Source organism: Macrobrachium nipponense, chromosome 22 (assembly GCF_015104395.2).
Source record: "Macrobrachium nipponense isolate FS-2020 chromosome 22, ASM1510439v2, whole genome shotgun sequence".
Lineage (NCBI taxonomy): Eukaryota > Metazoa > Arthropoda > Malacostraca > Decapoda > Palaemonidae > Macrobrachium > Macrobrachium nipponense.
The window spans coordinates 7,281,744-7,304,995 of NC_087213.1; the positions used below are offsets into that span (position 1 = coordinate 7,281,744).

General features: G+C 36.4%; 2 protein-coding genes across 2 annotated transcripts in view; one reads left to right on the top strand and one right to left on the bottom strand.

The window, feature by feature from the left end:
• Nucleotides 1-16,310, bottom strand: part of LOC135198830 (DNA (cytosine-5)-methyltransferase 3A-like) — a 56,424-nt gene extending 40,114 nt beyond the window's left edge. The window contains exons 1-5 of the mRNA XM_064226800.1: nt 16,172-16,310; nt 11,205-11,335; nt 8,834-8,878; nt 8,360-8,424; nt 2,157-2,307 (exon numbers count right to left, since the gene is read on the bottom strand). Of these exons, the coding sequence (XP_064082870.1) occupies nt 2,157-2,307; nt 8,360-8,424; nt 8,834-8,878; nt 11,205-11,335; nt 16,172-16,310 (531 nt within the window). The remainder of the gene's footprint in view (nt 1-2,156; nt 2,308-8,359; nt 8,425-8,833; nt 8,879-11,204; nt 11,336-16,171) is intronic.
• The window catches only part of LOC135198471 (DNA (cytosine-5)-methyltransferase 3A-like), a gene marked incomplete in the record, with an annotated part of 337,711 nt that overhangs the window by 162,690 nt on the left and 151,769 nt on the right, over nt 1-23,252 (top strand).

Genomic DNA, 23,252 nt, shown 5'->3' on the forward strand with positions numbered 1-23,252 from the left:
TTTTCCTTATTTGCGCTTTTGGACTGTTATATGTAAACTTTGCGCACCGCAAGCTAGTATGTATTCATTTGCTCGGAAACTAGTTCCGCATATGAGGCGTCACTAAAAAACATAGAAAAATACAACATAAAAAGTGTCGAAAAATATCATAACCTCAAAATTTTTGTTGTAATCTAACCAGACACTTATTTTTATTAATATACTGTGCTAAACTATAAAGGATTTTTATCATAGTATGCATTTTTTAAAAGCGTCGGGAGCGTCGGAAGCGACAGCGTCGTAACCTCGGAACAAGCGTCGTAACCCTGGACGGATTTTTCAATTGAATATTTAAGAAAAAGCGTCGTAACCTCGGAACGTTGTAAGCCGGAACCGTCTAACCTGGGGACCGCCTGTATATGAAAATGTGCGCAATTTCATGTAGAATACAACAACAAATAACCCGCTGTTTCACCGACCAACCGCGACAAACTGAACAAAGATTAGTAATAGTACATACATTTTCTCTGCACCTACTACACGTTGGATGAGGATCTGTCGACACCGAAGTTGAAAATCTTGAACAAGGAAACCCACTCACACCAGGGCATTTCCTTTGTCTCTTCCAAGAATCGGAAGAAGTTCCCATTGGTGAAGCAAAAAATTTCCATCTCACAATGTACACACCCCTTTTAGATCACACCCACACTGAGCACACCCAGAGAAAGAAAAATTAAGAGGAAAAATTTAAAAGTGAAATGAATAAAATCGAGCAAACTAAAACCAGCTTTAAAACAGATAGAAAGTAATCACGTCCTATCTTGAAGGTGGTAGGAAAGTAACTGGCTGGTCACGGGACGCCGAGGGCATTCTGGGTAATACATGCCCCGTGACCTGGTATAGATGCCAATAGTCCCTGGATCTCACAAGTTTAATTTTAATTCTACCGGTGTCGAGCTTGGCGCTAGTATTATCCTAATATAAGACTGAAGGTTTGTTTCGTATATGAGCAATAACAAATAAAATCATGTGTGTGATATCATGAAGATAAAACTTGTCAGAGGTGCTCTGACAATCCCAGGTACTAACCTAAGGATGGCAGAAACCTACAAATTATACTTCAAAATCAGAAAGGATGAAAGGGCACAAATTTTATGAGATCTAACTCCAAGCATAGCAGGCCCTCTCTGGGTACTACAGAATAAGCATGAGAAATGACTGGTCATAGCCAATAACATTGTTTATGGAAGTTGGATAATTCTGACAACTCATGTGCCAGGACAAAATGATTCTGCATGTTGAAGATAAGATCCAATAGCTCTCAAAAGACGTAGATGACTAACCAGTGACTAGATCGGGAAATTTTCTCTCAATGGACATAGGGCTTGCTGGCACACCAAATGGATGCTAAAAGGATAAAGAAAATAGTCTTGAAGGTTAAATCCAAAGGTGGCTTAGCACTACTTAAGCAGCACTAGAGCCAAGACCTAAGTTGGAAGTTTCATCATAAATATGGGGATTCATTTCCTTGAGTGAAATGTTCCTCTTATTCCCAGCAAAACCACGCTGAATAACAGAGCCAAACGACAGGACAAAGCAAAAGTCCTCGATAGCCAAGAATGAGTAACCTTCATGAAATTCCTCAAGTAAATGAAAAAGTTTGAAATTCCTAACGTAAAATAAGAAGTCCGCTAGTTTGTGTTTATATCAGGAGGTTGCTCATTGCGCCTAGGCTATATACCTAAACTTAACCCTCTTGTGAATTTCCTTAATTTTTGGGGGAGGGGATCATTTTTATATGTCAAAAAATACACGAACACCACACATAAATGGGCCTCAATTTTTTGGACTTCAACACTTACCATTTACAATATGACAACTTTTTTGATTGGCTGCAACTGTAAATTAGATATGATTTTATACAAATCCCTTAAGTGAATGTTATATAAAAAGCACAGATTATTTTAGGCTAGGAACTTTGTGGTATTACTGTAAGCTGTAAGAATTTTACAAAGATATGAAAGTGCAGGCTATGTAATTTAGGGTCTTTGTTACTTATCAGAGAGCCAGACCTTGAAAGCCTCTGATAAGTTAAGGTGCTTCTGTATATATATATAAGGAAAGAAATCCAATGTAAGAGATGAACACAAAATATACTTGCATTCCATACATATTACCTTTTCCTTCCAATCTGGTCTTGGTTTAAGGAGTCCATGGGTTCCCAATTTATATGGTGTACAGAGAAAACATTCCCATGGGTCAGTATCCATAATATCTTTTACTGCCTTTGGAGACACTAGAAGTTCAATGCATCCTGTACAAAATACCCTGAAATAAAATACTGTATATTCAAATACTGTATATTTCTGAGTATAAGATGACTTTTAAATAAGACGAGGTAAAAAATTATGGTAAATTGTCATGAATTTATCTCATACCTGCAGTATAAGACAACTGCTAAATTACCAAATTACAAAACCAAATTCTTTTTTGGAGAGAAAAGTGATCATTTCAAAAAGTCAAACAGTCCAGTTGTTTTGCTTGTTATATCCACTTACAGTATTAGTACTATCATCATAATGTTACTGTAATATTACAAATATAAAAATTTTCACTGTACACCATTTGCATTTGATATTGTTTACATCCTCAAAATCTTGGCTGACTGACTACTATTGATATCCTCATTGCCAATTAGTTGTTATAAGAGATATAATTTGGAGATACCTCTTCTTGTAAATTAAAGAAGTTTGGTTGAAAACATGCAAACAATACTTAATTTATAAGCATTAAGTGTTATTTCTCCAGTTCCACACACCACTTTCACCTGCCTATTACTCATTTTATTCAGCCTCGGCTATAACCTGCAGCTTTAATTTACTGGTATTCTTTCTTGAGATCTCTCCACTGCATGAGGGATGAACAAAAATTTCTTTAATTTTTACTTATGGAAGCCACCATTGAGAATTGGTAGGGTTTAACAACTTGACAATTTTAACGGATCGCTTAAATGCTCGTTAGTTACGGTAAATAATATCAGCAGTTGGCAGTTTCTCAATTCGGTTGTTCATGTCAGTACAGGTTTACAATTGCTTCATCAAGAATTCAAAAAAATTTAATTTTTTAGTGGAGGATGGAGAGGCATCAATGATATTCAATCAATGAAGAGAGAGAGAGAGTAAATTATTAAAACACTTTTCAATTGCAAATGTACACCCAGATATCGTTTTATTTACCTAAAACTTACACATAGCATAACTATTTAAAGCCCGGGACACAGTGTCATCATACGCAAACACCACAGGCTGGTGGACAGATGGAAAAAAACTGAGTAAAGTGTCAACTCGATGCGAGTGGTGAAGAGATGACCAGCATGACCAAGGCACTCGATAGTAACTTTGCCGTAATATGGAATCAAACCTAGAGTATATCCCGTCAGCGCATTGGCAATATCATATATTCTGATGCCCACATTTTGTTGGTTTTTTGCTCTCGTACAATTTGAATGCAGTCCTGCCCTTGAATGGCACTGTGGACTCGTCGGCGCTTAGATGGCATCTAGGATGATAATAACGTAAGAACCATTCAGATAAATATCAATGAACTGGTTTTACCTTTGACATCTGAAATGCCATGAAACCACTGCCAAAGGCTGCTGGAGGAGACATGTGAAGACCCCAGAATATCTGGAACCACCTATCTCTCCTAAAGATTTGCTGAAAACATGAGCTTTCGTCCACCCATTGCTTGGAAAAGAAGTCCCTTGATCCCTTATTTCTGTGTAAAGCCATATTAATTATTGTTCCATGAAAGGCCATCATTTCCTCACTTATTTTTTGCCAGTTTTTGGCATATAGAAAATTGTTGCAGAGGCCTTTTCCTACTTATCAGTTCCTCTGTGTAGCGATTAGTTTCAACTGCAATCGTTTGTTAAAGTTCGCATGTAAAAAAGAGCATGAGAAATTGCAAAGGAGTGTTGACAGTTTGATCAGCACAGTTGAATTTTGCTCTTCCTTTGAAAGTAAATCTAGGTTATTCATGCCTCTCTTCATCAAACTCTTATCAGTTATTTACGCCCAGTTTTCGTCATTATCATCCTCGTCTTCTTCAGGGGGCATAACCATATCGTCGTGTATTTGTCCTCATCTTCATCAGGAGATTTCGCTTCCAAGTCTTCATTCACGATGATAAAAGAATTGTTTTCATCGTATGTGGAAGGAGCGGCAGATGGTTCATCGTTTTCACTTGAATCATCTTCCGATTCGTAAGGCAACCCAAAAAAGTATTCTAAGATTTCCTCTTCGTTTTCAAGGAACTTTCTGTGTTGGAGAGACATGATTAACTCAGCAATGCGTTCGTTATTAATCGATCACAACTCAGCGAAACAAGAAGTCTGCTCATTGTATGGTCATCTGAGTGTTTGGGTACCCGGGTTTATAGGGGTATGGTATCGGTTTAGCAGCTTATGGCGACCGGGAGTATTCTCAACCCTGAATAACTCGTAACAAACAGCAAATTTGGCAGGTTTCCCCATGTTTTTGTGCCGAATAACACCGCGATATCTGTTACTCATTTAGCCAGTTTTTCTATGAGGAAAATTGACATATAAAACACGTTTTTTGTTCACGAAAATAACATTTCTTGAAAGATATAAAACCAAGTATTACTCTGGGATGCTTACAAGAAGGTAACATTATTAGTTTGCCTCCTAAAGCAATTATAATACATGCTGGCTGAGAGCCAGGCTTCAGTCTGAACCTACCTTTGGGAAAGCCCGCTGGGAGCCGGGCTTCAAGCACTAAGGATTAAGCATATCTACATGTAATCTAACAAAATGCATATCTGACTGTACATGATGCTAATAGGTAATGAAATCATGTTTTGGGACAATATATTTAGGACTGCATGATACACAAACACGAGATCAGATGATATGTGATCATATACACAAGTTACAGTTTTTTTTGATGCTGTGCATTTTTTAATGTTGCAGAATGTTATTGTTGTAAATGAAATATGCTTGTGTATTTTGCAGCTACGTTCAGTTCCGAAATCCAAAACCAAAACACAGCTTGTCCTGAGGATTCTATATCATGTTTTTCCTACATACATCGCCTTAAAGGGAAACAATTGTTTTACTTGCGTATCATCGCCATTCACAAACAACTGCTAATAACCTTGCAATAATGTAAGATAATTATCATTCATATGGCTTAATTGTTTTAAAGTTACAAACAGCTGTGTGTGCTGCCTAACTTGATGTCCTCTGCGATTTTGTTATAAAAGCATAGGGAAATGTTAAAGTACAACGTGTTATAAAATAATTTAAAATATGCCATGGACGGTATCGAAGATGATCTGTTATAGAAACGACGAAGCCGAAGTAGACTCGTCAGAACCAGACTAGAATCCCTATAATGATGGTGTATGTGATAACCTTGTGATATGTATGAGAAACTTTTAATGAAAAATTAAAATGATGCTATCCTAAATGTTATGACTGCCATAATTACACTACTACCACTGAAATTCCTCAAAGGTTACCAAAAGACAAAAGTTGCTGTGAGCGCAACCATAACTCAATTGTTTACATTTTCTCAGCTGGGATTGCATGGATAAGAGTTGGTTTCACTGACACAAAATTATTGCTCGAATAGGCTATTTCATATGAAGATATGCCAATATAATATATAAGGTAAAAATGGTTATATTGCCTTTACTATCAATTTATTTCATAATGTGAATCTTTTCATGTGTGTTGGTGGTTATTGCACCGAGGCCGAGGCTAGCCTACCAATAAACATCACCTAAAATTCAAAGGTTTGATTTTTAAAATGGTAGTATAAGACGACCCCCAATTTTATGGGTTGAATTTCAGGATTTACATGTAGTCTTATACGTCCAAATATATGCTAAATATAAAATTAAATTAAAAAATTCAGTACATGTTTTTTCATTAACCAAGCCAAACACTTAATGAAGATTATATATAGTATGTTCCAGACTGCTTCATCACTTGCAACTATTCCTATTAGTACTTGACAGCAAAATAGTAGTAATGTTAGATTAATTTTCACATAAAATGCAAAAGTTTCCACTGACTATTTTAACTTTGTGGTCTGGTAAACAACAACAACTAATAATAACTGCTGTTTCAATTATATTACCACTTATACAGTCTCTCCTGTTTTTTCTATTATTCTCTCTTCAGCAAGCTGGTACTATAACAATAAATAATACACTTCCAAAGGACATGGAAAGATATAGTTCTTTCATTGTAAATTTTTTCGTACTCACATTTTGACTCAAACGCAGGCAGTCAAACAACGAAAGGATTATTTTCCATGTCCTTAGGAAATTTATTATTTGCTGCATATTTAAATATCCAACCAGCTCATTTAGTTATAGGATTTTCATCATTTCAGAAAATGTGAAAAAGATACACAGTTTCCTTAATATTTTTGTTATCTCTAGCTTGGAAAAGTGCAGTAAGGTACATCATGGTTTGATGCATTACCATTTCATCAGCTCAACACTCAGCCAATAGAGCTATCTATGTTGTTTTTGTCTTTTTTTTTTCTTCCATTAGTTCATTAAAGTTTCACTTATGGATGGCACCCTAAATAATAACTTTAATATTTTCATATACTTTAGATTTAAAAATCACAATTTTTCAAAGTAAATTATATTTTTCCCAACTATACAAACTTGAGGTCCTTGTGGCGTAGCTGGAATATTGCCGTTAAATTCTTGAACAAGGTGGTTAGGCAGTAATTATCATCTGGTAGGCAAGGAGACCTGCCTGCCAGGATGTAAACACTCCAATTTACTTTCAGTCCTTGTTTCAGACTGAGGGGTCGCATGAGGTGCCCAATTAGTGTAAAGAACCTACAAGATATGCAAACACCCAGTCCTTTACAACTGGAAGACTCACTGGTTGGAGGGAGGAATCTGAGCGAGTCTCTTAGAACTGATTGGAGTTCACAGTCCACCTGGGCAATTCCTCCTGGTCGAAAGAGCAAGGAGGAGTGTTCTGCCTCTGACACACTGATCGGAGTCTAAGAACACATCTTCTGCGAATACAAGGGGACCACTGTACTGTCATGCTCTTACATTAAAGGGTGAGAATATGTGACAAGGGTGTAGATACACCCTTGCCACCAACTCTTAACACACAAAGGGGAAAGGCAGCTAGCAAGGCTTATCAAAAAATGGGTTTGCATATTAATATTAATACCAATTACTTATTAATTTTAAATACAACACATTCAAAACAGATTAGAAATAATAAAAGAAAGATCCCACTGGGAAATTGTGATCAACGACCAGTCAGCAAGAGCTCATAAGCTTATGTCTTAACTAGAAAATGGCTACAAGTAAATTGGAGTGTCTGCATCTGGGCAGTGGGTCTCCCTGCTTCCTGGGCAGTAGTTACTGCCTAACCACCTTGTTCAAGAATTTAACTTCCGTATTTCAGCTACGCCGCAAGTATATCCTATTGTATAGGACCAAGGGTTTGTATAACGTGTAGGAAAAAACAGTAATTATCAAATGCCTAAAAAAGTATTATTTGCATTAAGCCGCTATTTTCGCATGAAGAGAGAGAGAGAGAGAGAGAGAGGGAGAGAGAGGAGAGAGGAGGAGAAGAGAGAGGAGAGAGAGGGGAGAGAGAGAGAGAGAGAGAGAGGGGAGAGAGAGCGAGAGAGAGAGAGAGAGAGAGAGAGAGAGAGAGAGGACGGATGAGAAGGGAGGGAGAGAGAGAGAGACAACTCCTGTAATTATAATATGCAGTATAATACATTTCAAATTCTGACAATGTTACGAAAAAGGTTTTAACATGAAAGTGACAAATTTTTAATAAATTTGTATTTTTCATAACTAACAAACCTGAGGTCTTAATATCACGATAAATAACTTCACGCAAGCTGGAAACCAGTAAAGTTAAAAAATTGTGTACGCAAGGGACTATTGGCATCTTTGAGTATATGTTTTTAGTTAGACTGAAGATGAACCCAGGACAGGGTTCGAAAGCTCGTGTAACATTTTATAAAATCAACATAATTCACCACTGAATATTATTGTGGACCTGATATACAAAAACCATATTATTATTCTTATTATTATCAATAAATCATGAAGTGGTCTAACCAAATCTGTAAACTTCAGTGGAGTTTCTTAATTCACGATTGGATTTTGTATATGAATGTGTTGCATTTTAAGATGGCTGTCACATTTCTGGTCATACCTCACTATTAAAAATTTCACAGTTTAAGGACTTGCACATTTACGAAACATACTGTATTTCTAATTTCTTTCTGCTTCAACTATACTACTGTCATAGAAAACTTCAGATTGAAAATAACTGATAAAATCGTCTTACTTTTCACATTCATCACCGTCGCAAACAATGAGTTCTCCAGGACTGCCACAAATAATGCAGTACATCTGTAAACATGAAACAAAAATTAAGATCATCAATTACAATTATGTACAAAATTTACTGCAAAACACATCAAACTTACTTTAGGAAAGAGACCTTTTCTTACAACAATGAATCCATACTACACATACTAATAAATAACAAATTAAAGATGGCTCCATTAGGTTACAAGTTATGTGGATAGACTTTGTCAAGAGGTAAATTGGACCAATGGAAAAAACTTCATTTTTAAAAATACAGGTTTGACTAAGGTTAACTCACAACTTTTGGATAACGTACATAAATACTTCCAAAACGTTAAAGTAAGATGGCAAGCAGAAATCCAAACAGATCTTTAACTTCCCATACAGCATCTGAGGAATTAACTATTACCTCAGAAACTTGAAAACCTACAATAAGCAGAAATGTACTTACCGAGGTGCCATCAGAAGCAAAGCCAGACAAGTCTTCTAATTCATCCTGTGAAAAGAAAACACAAACTGTATTGATAGAAAGTGAAACAGGTATTCTATCATTTTCAAAATATTTTAAATCATTCTCCATAACAAAAATAAAAAAATTACTAAAACAGAATAACGAAATGGAATGCTACTCTGGCAGACCAGAAACAACACCCACATCCTCTGTGTATATTCCTGACTTCAATTCTCCTAATTCCCCCTGGCTAATGTTTAAAGCTTCATGGGATAAAGGAGAATTCCATATTTAAGCAAAAATGATGTTCCAAATTATGGTGTCTGGTCTATTATTATCATTATCATCATCTTAAGATTTACAGTACTTCCCAGTGTTTATGATTTTTTTTTTTTTTGTGGACGACAGTCTTGAAAAATCTTCAATGGCCTATCCTAACCCCAGAGGAAGGTTATCTTTGAAAGTCAGTAATCAGAAGTCATGTATATGACTCTGAATGAAGAGTATTAATTATATTTAGCTGAAGTTGTAAATAAAAAAATATATACATGGTATCAAAGATGCAATAATGTATAAACAAACCTTACTATACTAAGGCTACAGTAATCAAACATTGTCATGTTAAGTTCACATGTTGCTTTTACTTCCGTAACAATGTTCAAAATATTTGAAAGTTAAAATATCTTCCTAATTTTTAATAACTGAACTGTGTGAATTTTAGTCTTTATTCTATTTTTATCTAATTCTCTTTGCAATGTCATTTTTCAATTATGCACACCAGGGGTTGGGGTTTTGTGACCTTTAAATTTGTCCTGGAATTTGTGGCTACAACCCAAAATCCCTCGGTGCATGACAACAGATTTACCTTGTTTTCGGTTCCCTCCCTTGATGAGTTCGTGGACAACGATCTGCATGAGTTATAGCTTTGTCCCATCAGAGCTCTGTATTCCTATCTAAAAAGGTCTCATCAATTAAAGCCTAGGTGTCGTAGACTTTTCCTTAGCACAGACTGAACCAAAAAAGAAGTGTCCAAGAATACCATTTCATTCTGGCTTTGTGAGGTGATTAAACAGGCATACTCCTCCGCTTCAAGTTCTGTCACAAATACTGTGCATGTGTGAGCGCATGACATCAGAGTATTGGGTTCCTCTCTGGCTTTTAAGAAGAACTTTTCTTTTCAAAGGATTTTGAATGCTGGGTCCTGGCTTCACCAAACCACTTCACTTTCTTTTACCTTAAGGACATTGCCCACAGGTCCTTGGACACTTTTTCCTTGGGTCTGGTGGTGGCTGTCCAACAAGTTGTGTAGCTCTCCTAGTGCCACTGGCAGGACAGTTTGTATCTTACCTAAGATGACTGTGATTGTGTGGAAGAGAGAATGAGTGAGTTGGCTGGTCTCCTTTCTCTTTTTTCCTTTCTTCTTCCTATAGGCGGGTTGAAGAATAGACATGTCATATTCTGGAACTGGTCTGATACAGGTGAGTTTGGGTGCCATACTGTGTTACTTTTTTGGTTTGTATTTCATACAATAGACAAATCTGCTTCTCAGTAGTATTTACTCCTCTCTCTAGCAAGGGGAGGGAGGAGAGGTGACAAACCCCTTGTGGGCTACATGATTTCTTAAATGAACTGATAAGAGTTCTCTTGGTCTTCCATAGATGCAACAAGTCTGGCAAGTAGCATTGTGTTTAATCTCAGTGACAAATTGATTTAAAATTTGTCAAATGTTCATATACAGAACAAACTCTTGGTCTTAATGCAAGGAGAAATTTACTTTTGGTGGGTGGATAACGTTAACTTTAGAACCGACCAGTGGTTCGGCTCACCTGAACAATTGTTAGCATAGGAAGGAGTCATATGTCCCTGATATGTTAAGTGAAGGGTTACTCAACAGCCAGACATCCAGGCTAAGAGACAGTGGGAACTCCTAAGTAAGACACAAACAGTAAAGTAGATCATAAGAACTTTGGAGTGTACCATGAACATAAGGACAAAAGAGATTGAAAACGTCCTTCAGTGTGGGATAATTTTGAGTGCATTAAAGAGCTATTTATTTAATAGGTTTTTGGTACAACAGCTATGGTGAAGTGTATGATGACAGCAATGAATCATGCCATAGAAACAATCAGCAACAGAATATGTGATTAAGTCCATTTTTCAGCCAACGAGAGCAAATGAAAAGTTGACACAACAATCTGCAAGTACACAGGCAGGTACAGCAAACTGACCTCATCATTTCCCATCTTTACATTTTAATCACAAAGAGTATACTGTAAAGCCTTTTAAATAGCAGACTCTACTGTATTTATAAGCTAAATCTTAAAAAAACAGTACTATCATTATAAGTAATATGAATTTGCAGTATATTTACCTTGCATGCACTGCATGTACCACCATGAAAATAGGGATGAGGAGCAACTACTTCACAGTCAATTCTATCACAAGCTATGCAGAGCTTTTCTATATCATGCTTACCATCTCGGACAGCTTTCAGTAAGGCAGCTAAATTTAAAGAAAAATTAAGCAATAATTAATTACAGATAATTAAATCATTAAACAAAATTTCAAAACTTTGAAGTAAAGACATCATAAATTTTGGGCTAAATTCAGCTTTCATTTTGACTTATAATTATTTTTCATTTTTGAACTTACTGTAATAAAACAAGTATTCAGGTTTCATATGACACAATAATTAATTTAAAATTAGTAACACAAATAAAATGACATTTTCATTGTAAAATATGGTTTCATATATACTTACCAGGTAATTACAATGCTATAGTTCCTAACTTTCCATGGCAACTCTAGTTTAAAGTTTGTGGTGGCACTCAATTGTTTGGAGTAGGTAGCTGGCCCTGCACACTTTCAGGGAAGCATAGGTACAAACCAGCTTAAGAGCCCAATTTGTTCACGCTCTATATGCCCAAGAGAGGGGAGGAGGGAGGGCTGCAATCATGCAATTCCTTTGTAGGTATATATAAAATCTTATTTTACCGTATAAAAGTTCAATTCTTGGCTCGGCCAAAGCGGGTTCAGAGGAATTTATTTCTGGTGATAGAAATTCATTTCTTGACATAATGTGATTAAGACCCCACAATAAGCTGTATGTCCCATTGCTAGATGACCAACTGGTTCATAGCCATGTAAAAATATCTAATCCTTTGGGCCAGCCCTAGGAGAGCTGTTAATCAGCTCAGTGGTCTGGTAAAACTAAGATATACTTAACACTGCTGAATCCCACAATACTGGGTGGGGGTGGGATGCATGGACACACACATCACTCAAACCATACTCGGTAATGGAGATGGATTTTATATAGTAAAATTAGCCAGCATTGAAAAATCCTTGTTGTAGCCTTGCCTGTTGAGAGAGCCATAGCAGGTGGTTACTACCTCTGCTTTTGTGCTCATCTTCAACCTGTAGTGGTGCAGCAGTAAAGCTGAGGATTGCCTCTACACAGTGGGTGTTTTGCAACTGAGGAGTACAACGAGGGTTGCCAAAACTTAAAACAACTAGTAAATGCCCTTGCCCTGGGTGCAGAACAAGAGAAATAACCAGATCTCTTTGTTACCTACAAACTATTAGAAACTCACCACCCAACCATTAAAAACCAACAACTGGTGGGTACTCAAGGTACCTTGTACCACCCAGGTTTCCCATAACTCGATCCCCTAAAACTAAGGCAAGGAGATAGATAAATAGATATAATCCTAGCCTTTCTCCCCCAATACTATGCTAGCCACAGAAAACAGTACTAATGTACTGCAGTTTTTATACAAGTTTGTTTCATAAATAATGGGATGCAAAAACAGACCTACATCTCCAGTATGTAGACTGAATTATCGCAGTGACAAACTGCGTTTAAAAGCCAAAGAAGTGGTCACTGCCCTAATATCATAGGCTTTGACTTGCAACAAGGGTAATGCCTCCTCTTGAATATTCCTATGAACTTCAGAGATCACATCCTTTAAGAATCTTAGAAAGATGAGGCATTTTTGAACATCACATGAGAGGGATCCTTCACTGAACATCAGAGAATACAGCGGGGACCCAGAGTCTCTTGGTTCTCTCAGCTAGGGTGTGAACACTTCGGTAATGTGCCCCCAGTACACATACATGTGAAGAAAAACAAAGAATTTACCAAGAAATTCCAACAGAGAAGGTAGTGGGAGACGAGTCGTCCTTCTCTTGAAATAACGTGTCGTCGACGTCATAAGGCTAGAGAGGAACAGATTGCTGACATGACTGACTGGGTTCCAAACTCTCTTCACAGCACCAACGAGAATACCAAAATTAGCAACGTGCCAACTCTGCCTGAATTCAAGGTGAGAAGCAGGGCTGACAATTGTAGAGCCTGAAAAGAAACAAATAATATACCTCCCCCTCAGAAAAAGAAGATATCTTCTATCCTGAGAGGAAAAAAAGAACCATATTTATCTGTAGGGATAAAGGGAAGGGAGTGAGCCATATGACTCACACACCCATCCCTACTCTCAAAATGATGGGAAAGAGATAAGATGGCAAATCATGACTGGTTTAGAGCAAACAGATGCAACCAATGCAATCAGAGATCTTCCAAGGAAATGGGGCAATACTTTTATGCTAGAAAGCTGAATCCTAGCATATAAACCTCGTCTTCAACATTAATCCATAACGTCTTGAAGGATCCAAATCACACTTATTCTGAAAGACTAAAACATTGCCACATTCCCAGAAAATATATAGAAAGATACAATTGAAGAGAAATAAAACACTGAAATGTCTTAACACAAATGTTTCAATATACTTTTCAATATAACAAATGCAATATACTAAAGAATAAAATGTAGTTGGACCCACTCTCCCTGAAGGGGCAATATCCCCCTGCGACAGACCAGCATTATACTGTACATAAAACAGCCAATAACAAAGCAGAAGGAATAGCCATGAAGCACAACTACTGTAATTTGCATGTCTCATAGGAAGCATGAACATGGGAATTCTGGAAGGCCGTATAAATGCGTTGATGTTCATGGGACTTCTGGGCTAGATAAATAAAAAAACTGGCTTGGGAAGGTCCACATTTCAAGGCAGTTGAAAAACTAATGCGTCACTGGATTCAAGTCTCTTGACTTACTGTCACCTCAACTATGCATCAGATGCCAGATGCCACAGATTCCTTGCATTTACAAACTTTGATTACTCTAAACCAGTTTCCAGCTGGCGCCAGAAGATTTATCCTATTGTTAAAATCTGAGGTTTGTTCCATGTATGAACAACCAGCTATTCCACCACAACATGGTGTTCCCCTCTCTTCCTTTTTAGTTCATCATTTAATATTCAAAAACAGATTCTTTTGCATTACTTATAAAATGCAAGTAAAATAAAAAATGGTAACTATCATTATAAAAACAATGCAACACGCCCCAAATTAATAAAATTTTACTATAGACAGTTCTGTTAATCATACCAAATCTGCAAGGAAATCTTTCGAGTATTCATTAACCCTTTAACACCGAAAGGGTATAATAAAAATCGTCTCCCGTATGCCGGCGGGGTCTGGGAGTGAGCGCCGAAGCGGAAATTTTTTTTTTTTCAAAAAATCACAGCACGCTTAGCTTTCAAGATTAAGAGTTCATTTTTGGCTCCTTTTTTTTCATTGCGTGAAATTTAGTATGCAACCATCAGAAATGAGAAAAAATATCATTATCATACATAAATAATGGGATATATGAAAGCGCAAAAACAAAATTTAATATATAATTGTATTAAAATCGCGCTGTGAGCAAAATAGTTGAAGCTAACGAGTTAATTTTTTTCGTTGTATTGTACACTAAATTGCAATCATTTTGGTATATAACACATTGTAAAACGATCAAGGCAACACAAAGAAAATATTATCACAAAATGATGCATGAATTCGTAACGCGCGGATGTAAAAAAAAGCTGTTTTCAAAAATTCACCATAAATCAAAATATTGTGCTAGAGACTTCTCGTTTGTTGCAAAATGAAGGTAATTGATTGAATATTACTAGACTGTAAGTGTTGTAGCTTACAATTGCAGTTTTCGACCATTTCGGTCGAGTTAAAGTTGACCGAAGGACGAATTATTTTTATTTATCGTTATTTATATGAAAATATTTCAAAACTGATAAAAGCTACAACCATAGGTTGTTTTTAGTTGTATTCTACATGAAATTGCGTGCACATTTTCATATATAAAACTTTATGTAACGGCTAATTTAAAATGGTGCAAACATTATGACAATTGGACAAAAAAATTTCTGATTTTTTCTGAAGTTACCGCGCGGACGTAAGGAAAAAGTTTATTTCATAAATTCACCATAAATCGAAATATTATGTTAGAGACTTACAATTAGTTGCAAAATAAAGTTAAATGATTGAATATTACTAGAATGTAATAGTTTTAGCTTACAATTGGGTTTTTCGACCATTTCGGTCAAGTCAAAGTTGACCAAAGGTTGAAATTTTGGCACTTATCATTATTTATATGAAAATATTTCAAAACTGATAAAAGCTACAACCATCGGTTGCTTTTTGTTGTATTCTACATGAAATTGCGCACATTTCCATATATAAAACTTTATGTAACGGCTAATTTAAAATGGTGCAAACATTACAACAATCGGACGAAAAAATTTATGATTTTTTTCGGAAGAGTTACCGCGCAGACATAAGGAAAATGTTTTATTTTTTTATAAATTCACCATAAATCGAAATATTGTGCTAGAGACTTCCAATTTGTTGCAAAATGAAGGTAAATGATTGAATATTACTAGAATATAAGAGTTTTAGCTTACAATTGCGTTTTTCGACCATTTCGGTAGAGTCAAAGTTGACCGAAGGTTGAAATTTTGGCACTTATCGTTATTTATATGAAAATATTTCAAAACTGATAAAAGCTACAACCATGAGTTGCTTTTTGTTGTATTCTACATGAAATTGCGCACATTTTCATATATAATACTCCATGTAACGGCTAATATAAAATGGTGCAAAAATTATGTCAATGTGACGAAATAATTTCTGAGATGTGTCACTGATACTTTTTAGTGCGATAAGAAAGAAATTCGCGCTTGCGCGCCTGCGTTAACGATTGTTAACAAAACAACGCCTTGATCCGTGAGCTCCCAGCATCCCCCAAGGCGCGTGATTCAAAAGTTTTTGCCTAGTAGGCCTATAACTATTTTTCCGCAAATTTTTTAAAAAAACTTTTTTTATATCAGCGTATATACGTCCAATTGGCACCCAACAGATAATTTATATCGACGTTTAATACGTCCAATCGGCATTAAAGGGTTAATGTAAAACGTAAGCGCCTCAATTGCTAATATCACCTTTAGGTTTCCAAGTGCCCCTTTCCTCTGCACATGAGCCTTCAGAATTGGATGCAGATGTGGGAAAGAATGAAGCCTCTGACGTGGAGGATTTCTCTCGTACCTCATTTTCCGAATGCGGCTGAGAACATCGGGCCATCATCGGAGAACATTCACCTGCAAGATTAGAAAAAACCTTATAAACATTTCCACAGATTCCAAAACATTCCCAATGGTAAAACACTACCGATCTTACATTAATACAACAATAATGGAGACAAACAATTTTACCATATCCATCCAAAAATGTTATCAATAATGATTACTGAATATCCAAACATTTTTAAATAAAAATAATCTTTAATCTAGGTACGGTGCTCCCTCAGTTCACGAACTTAATTCGTTTGAGGAAGGTTACGACGGGGTTCCGTTCTTGAGACCCGTCGGTAAGCCGAAAATCGTCGTAAGCCGGAACGACGCTTGGAAATAATGTCTTAACTAATAAAAAGTTATAAAAACCTCACTTGTAATCCTTTGGTTACACTACATGTTGTTTCCTGTAGTTTTATGTACAACCTGGAGTTAATTTTCATAAAAGAATGCTGGTTCTTGAGGTTAAAACTATTGTAATCCTCTGGTGACACTACATTCTTGAAGTTTTATGTACAACCTGGAGTGATTTTGCCAAATCTTGAGGGCTACAAGAACAGCTGATTACTATTTTACGTATCATATAGACTAATTAAAGTAAAACGTATCTTTAAATAGGCTTATATATTAGTATCAACAAAACATTTCCTGCTATGAGTCAGAGGCCGTTTAATGAAACGAACACTTTTCTGTCCTATCTGTTCAGAAAATAAATGTTACGTCAATCCCCGAGACGGTGACCATCTTGCCAAGGCGTCTCTCTCTCTCTCTCTCTCTCTCTCTCTCTCTCTCTGATCAAATTACACTGGAACTTTGACATACGATTGCCCTAATATACGAATGTTTTGAAATACAACAGAAAATTTGCGAAAATATAAGCTTTGATATACAACGAAATATTTGAGATACGATTTTGCGATGAGTGTCAGTTGTATAGGCGACCGATAAATGGCGTTCAGTCCTGTTTGTTTGTTGGTGCTGCATGTTAACACAGCGTGTTTAGTTCGTTGTATTTGCGCCTATTTTTCGTGTTATTTTGTCTATTTTATTATTAACCATGGTCTCAAAGCTAAAGACAAAGCAGGTGATAAGAAAAAACCCAGAAAATGATTTTGATGGAAGCAAACATGAAATTATAGCAAAAGCATAAAACCATTCCAAAGGCATCAAACATTATTTCTAAACTACAAAACTGATTAAAATAAAAAAATAAAAAATTAGTTTAGCAATGTTATTTCATTTGTGTTTCATTACGTAGTTAGGTGTACATACGTAAATAAAAGAGAACAAATCGTTCCCTGCCACCCTTCCCTACCTCCTCCCCCTGCTGGCCTCACGTCATCTTTCGTTGTGGTAAGTAAAATTCCTTTTTTTTTTTTTTGTAATTGATTTTATTAACATTTATTATCATTTATCACATTGCTATGTTATTTTATCATTGTGTGTTATTACTCGTTTATTTGTGTATAAATTGTGCATATTATATGTAATTTAGCTGTGTTTAGGTGTGGTTTCATACCGCTAGAAACGGATTAATACATATTACATTATTTTAAATGGGAAAAAATGCTTTGAGATACAACTGTTTTGATATACGACGATGGTAACAGAACAAATTAAATTCGTATGTCAAGGTTCCAGTGTACTGGATAATGTCTCTCTTTGGATACTTCGATTTTGCCAAATCTTGAGGCTACAAGAACAGTTGATTACTATTGACGTATCATATAGACTAATTAAAGTAAACGTATCTTTAATAGGCTTATATTATTAGTATCAACAAACATTTACTGGCATGAGTCAGAGGCCGTTTTTTAACGAAACGAACACTTCTCTGTCCTTAACTCTCTCTCTCTCTCTCTCTCTCTCCTCTCTCTCTCTCTCTCTCTCTCTCTCTCGTCTCTCTCATCTCCTCTCGTTGTAATCTAACCAGAACTTCGTTTTTTTGTTATTATTACTGAAACGAGCAATGAGTTTTTTTCATTATTTGTGCTTTTGGACTGTTATATGTAAACTTTGCGCACCGCAAGCTAGTATGTATTCATTCGCTCGGAAACTAGTTCCGCATATGAGGCGTCACTAAAAAACACAGAAAAATACGACATAAAAAGTGTCGAAAATCATCATAACCTCAAAATTTTTGTTGTAATCTAACCAGAAACTTATTTTTATTAATATACTGTGCTAAACTATAAAGGATTTTTATCATAGTATGAGTTTTTTAAAAGCGTCGTTAACTTGGAGCGTCGGAAGCGTCAGCGTCGTAACCTCGAACAAGCGTCGTAACCCAAGACGGATTTTTCCATTGAATATTTAAGAAAAAGCGTCGTAACCTCGGAACGTCGTAAAGCCGGAACCGTCGTAACCCGGGGACCGCCTGTATACTGAAGTTGCGGAGTTCTCCATGTTGCTAATGCACGATAATAGTCATTAGCAGATGAACATTCTTTCCTGAGTTTCAGCTACAACTTGCAGCTTAAATTTAACAATATATGCCCTTGCCGACCTTTCCCCTATTCTACTTAACGTGATTTGTAACATAACTACAGTAATGTTTTACTATTGTACTATGGTTGAAACACAAGCAAACTGCTGTTGTTATCAGAATCAGTTGTTCATACTAGCAAATCAGCTTTTTTCTGGCTGTATGCGTTTACGCAACAAGTATAACATTACCAACGATTCTTTTAGCATTCTCTTTTACTTTTTTAACTTAAATAGAAAATAGGATAGATAAAGAGGAGGAAAAGAAGTAAGCCTACTGTTTGTGTCTTCGTGGCTTGAAGCATGGTTCGTGAACCGGAACAAAGTTTTTTTAAACATCTGGTTCGTATGCCGCTTTGTTCCTGAGCCGAGGTACCACTGTATTATAAATTTGCAGCACTCTATTGTAACTTTCAAATAATAAGTGCTTAGTGTGATGCTTTACTAGTTGCACACTAACATGATCATTACACAATATATTGACTTAATGGGAACTCTCCATTTAAGAGGTCTCTTCACTCTCATACTGTAGATGGAACTAAAGGTGATTTGCATTTGGCTGTTTGAAAGGTGTGAAATTACCAAGAAATCTTACACTAAAGGGTCTATAGCTTTTACTTTTCAGTTAATATGTATTAAGGGTTCAAAGATGAACATAAAATATTTAACTGCTTTAATACTATACCTTTTCCAGTAGCCGTGTTCTTTAAGCCTGTCAAGCCATTTTCTCCCCATCTTATATAAGCTCTCTTATGGGTGAGTTCTTCCAATCCAGACTGCTTTCTACACTCCTGAAAATAAAAAAAATTATGCTTGTGCAAAATGAAAAAATTATCAATTTAAGACATGACAGAATCAAATATGAATTCAAGCAGAAAGTACAAGAGACATTCGACAATATGGGAAAAAAAAATCACTGAACATCCACCGTTATAAACTGATGATAATGATGACAATGATTAACCATTCATAAATGTATGTGTTTGTATTATAAATAACTCAAGATAGCCTTATGCCTTGGCTTCAAGTATAAAACTTAAGATATGGTTAGCATTCACAGTAACAACTGTAAAAGAATCTGGTGAATGTGCTATCTTAAAAATCAAGGCTTAATATAAATATAATTTTGCAAACCTCTTAACAATAATTTACCTTACCTTGAGACATTCCAAGACAGCAGAGTTGTAGCTTGGATTGTACATATTTACAAAAGTACCTTGGAAAGACTTTGCAAAAATCCTTGATGGCAGGTAACGGCACCTAAAAAAAGTAACATTATATTGTGACATCATTCATTAAATAAGAAGCATGCAAAAGAAAAATGTATCTAAACAATCCTTTAACACATGCCTATATTTTTGGACAAGAAAGAAGGTACTAGCTCTGGAACTGATAATGAACTAATGAACCGCAGTAGGCACAGTATATCCCACCATGAAAAAGGTCATAATTAAGCAAAGAAGGTCAAAATCTGGTAGAGAAATATAGATACGACCAGACGAAGCTGAAACTCTTAATTCTGTAAGGGATACCACTTACAGTGTGCTCTGAGTGGTACACTTTATGGTATCAAAGGTGATTCATGCTTTTCAGTCAGCCCTACTGCATTATTTTCTGACTTTTACTCATGTGTCCTTTTGCTATCCATCTTCTTTAATACTCCTTTCTCCAGTTTTCATCTTTCATGTATGATCAAACTCTACAGGTCATCACAAGGAAGTCAAGGGTAAAAGACAGGGTTACAAAAGCCCAAACTTTGTATGTGAACCTCCTAGATAAAAATATCAAATACAATTGGTCCTTGCCATTGAGGAGGGTAGGGGTAATAGGTTAAACCTGCTAGTAATTCTTAACCCTAGAAAAGATTCCCCTCTTTAATACATAACAAATCTTCAGGCCAACAAAATCTTTAAAAAATTTTTCCAGAGGGAGTGTATTGTGCTAAATTGATGTTCTGTGTCTAACTCTTGGTATAAATTTTCCAACCATGTACCTCAAAAAAAATCTCCTTTCCTAAGATGACAGCACCTTTAACTTTACATCCATGACTGGTTCAAGAATTTTTACAATATTAAACAAAAGCAAAAGTTCTATCAATAGTGTTACTCAAATCTACAATTCTTAAAAAAAGGGACATTAAGAGGTACAAAAACATAAAACTGATGTTTTACCAGTGTTATTCGATAATCTCCAAACCACAGGAGCCATGCTTTGTCAGCAGGTGGCCTCTGCTCTCACACTGTTCACATACAATCACAGCTGAAAAACATATCTAAAGTTACACGTTAAATAAAAACATAGAAACAAAGTATATATATGCTTTCAATACTGTGGCACTAAAAATACTCTAAATGAAAAGAAAATGAAATATGACATTTTATAATAATATAAAGTTTTATATATACTTACCAAGTAATAACTTAGTTATGGTTTCAACTATGTAGTACAGCACCTTAAATTCAAAATTCACACTAGCGCCTTCATTTTTTACAGGTGACTAACTCTCACCCACTAACCAGAATATACTAGGAACGACTTAGCAGACAACATCATTCTGGTTATGCCTTCATGTCCACGTAAGGGGAGGAGGGAAGGCTCCAATTTTGTAATTATTTGGTAAGTATATATAAAAATGTCATTTTTATGTAACTCACCAAGTACTACTTATATAGCTGAATACAACAGTAGGTGGGATACATGGATATATTCCATTGGCTGGCAAAACATCACAAAGTGCTCTTGCCCTGGACACAATACCAAAAAATATAAATCAACCAGTCAACGTTGTTCACCTACACTGACACAACACCATTACCCACCCACTGTGAGTAGTGGGTGCTCCAGGTACACTGTACCACCCCCACCCCCCAAAAAATTCAGTACCTTACTACAAGGTGAAGAGATAGGAGCAAAGCCTATGCTTCCTCCCTCAGTGCCATGCCAAATGCTAATTATGGTCCTACAGTGCTACAAAAATTCAAACACTGTTTTGACAAAGAAAAAAGTGAAAAGCGAAGAACTATTAAACTTACAGTAGGCCTATTGCCAAACGGAAGTGAGTGACATATTGTGCCTGAAAGCTAGTGAGACAGAGGGTATTCTGACATCCTTAGCTTTCCCTTAACAGGTAGGCAAATCCTTCTCCTGAATCTGAGAGTGCATCTCAAAAATAACATTCATTGGAGCCCCCTGAAGGTGGAAGAATACTGAGCCCAGCATTGTGCTATGCCCCTTGAAAGTGGAAGAAGAAAGACCCTTGGCGATCCTGTGGTATAGGAGTTCCAATATCTGAGCTAAAGAGGAACTGCCCACTTAGGTCGGAACACTTGGCAAGAAGACTGACGTCTGCATCTTGCAACAGTCTCCGCAGTTAGTCTTGAAAAAATCCATTCCTCCTGTAAATCTGTCCGTGAAAGAGCAGCTCACCCTTAGTGGTATCTTTTGAAGTGAGGTTGTCTAAGTAGATATGGATTGTGGAAGGAGTCATGGAAAGTCCACCAACAACCGTATCTGATCAGGAACCATCATTAAGGGTTCAGAATGGGGCTAAGAGGATCACTGTCATGTTGCAATGAGCCTAAAAACTTGTGGAAGAGAAGAGAGGTCCAGGATGAACCAATCTTTCAGCATGGCATCAGTTTTTGCCCATGCAAGAGTGTCTTTATAGGAGAATGAAAACAAGGAAGATAAAGCAGAATTCATCATGAGTGGGTGCTAGACAATTCCTGGTGGGACCAAAGTAAATAGACAGTGCCTTCTGAAATGGTGGACAGGTGTAAAAAAACAAGTGAGGAACCAGTGCCAGACACTAATAGAGAGCAGGTGCTGGAAGCTCTACAGGTTGGTGCCAACTCAAGAACTGCTGGACACTTGGACCAGGGTTGCCATTTTGAGGAATTTTGTCTATTAGTGTGGCTTTCTGGTGACATCTGGCAACCCTCCGTGGCTTTTCCGACCACAAGCCATGGCCCTGAAGAATAAAATTCTTCACTTTGCCTTTTTATGTTTTATTATGAAAATAAAGCTATAAAACATATCCTGTTTATTTATACAAATGAATTTTATTGAAATCCTTTATTTTTCTTTGTCAAAATTACTTTATGTTAAGTTAGTGACATGTAGTTTTCTAACATCACAGAAAATAACTCTACATAGGAAAATACGCATTCTATCCATTAAATATAAAACAACGTTTAAAAAAATCAGGTGAACTGCACAGGGAACACTGCCAAAAGCCAAATGTTGTGAAGAAAAAAACGGCATCACTGACTTGGACACTGCTGGGCGCTCATGTACTGCTGCCTTAGAAGACAACAAGCACTTCTGACAGCTGGAAGACCACTTTGGTACTGAATACTGGTTCTACACTGGGAAAAACAGGAGAGAGCTCTCTGCCACTGCACCGCGCTTCTTCAACGGCGAGATTCACCAGGAAAGAGCCATTCAGCACTACTTGTCTGGACGGAAA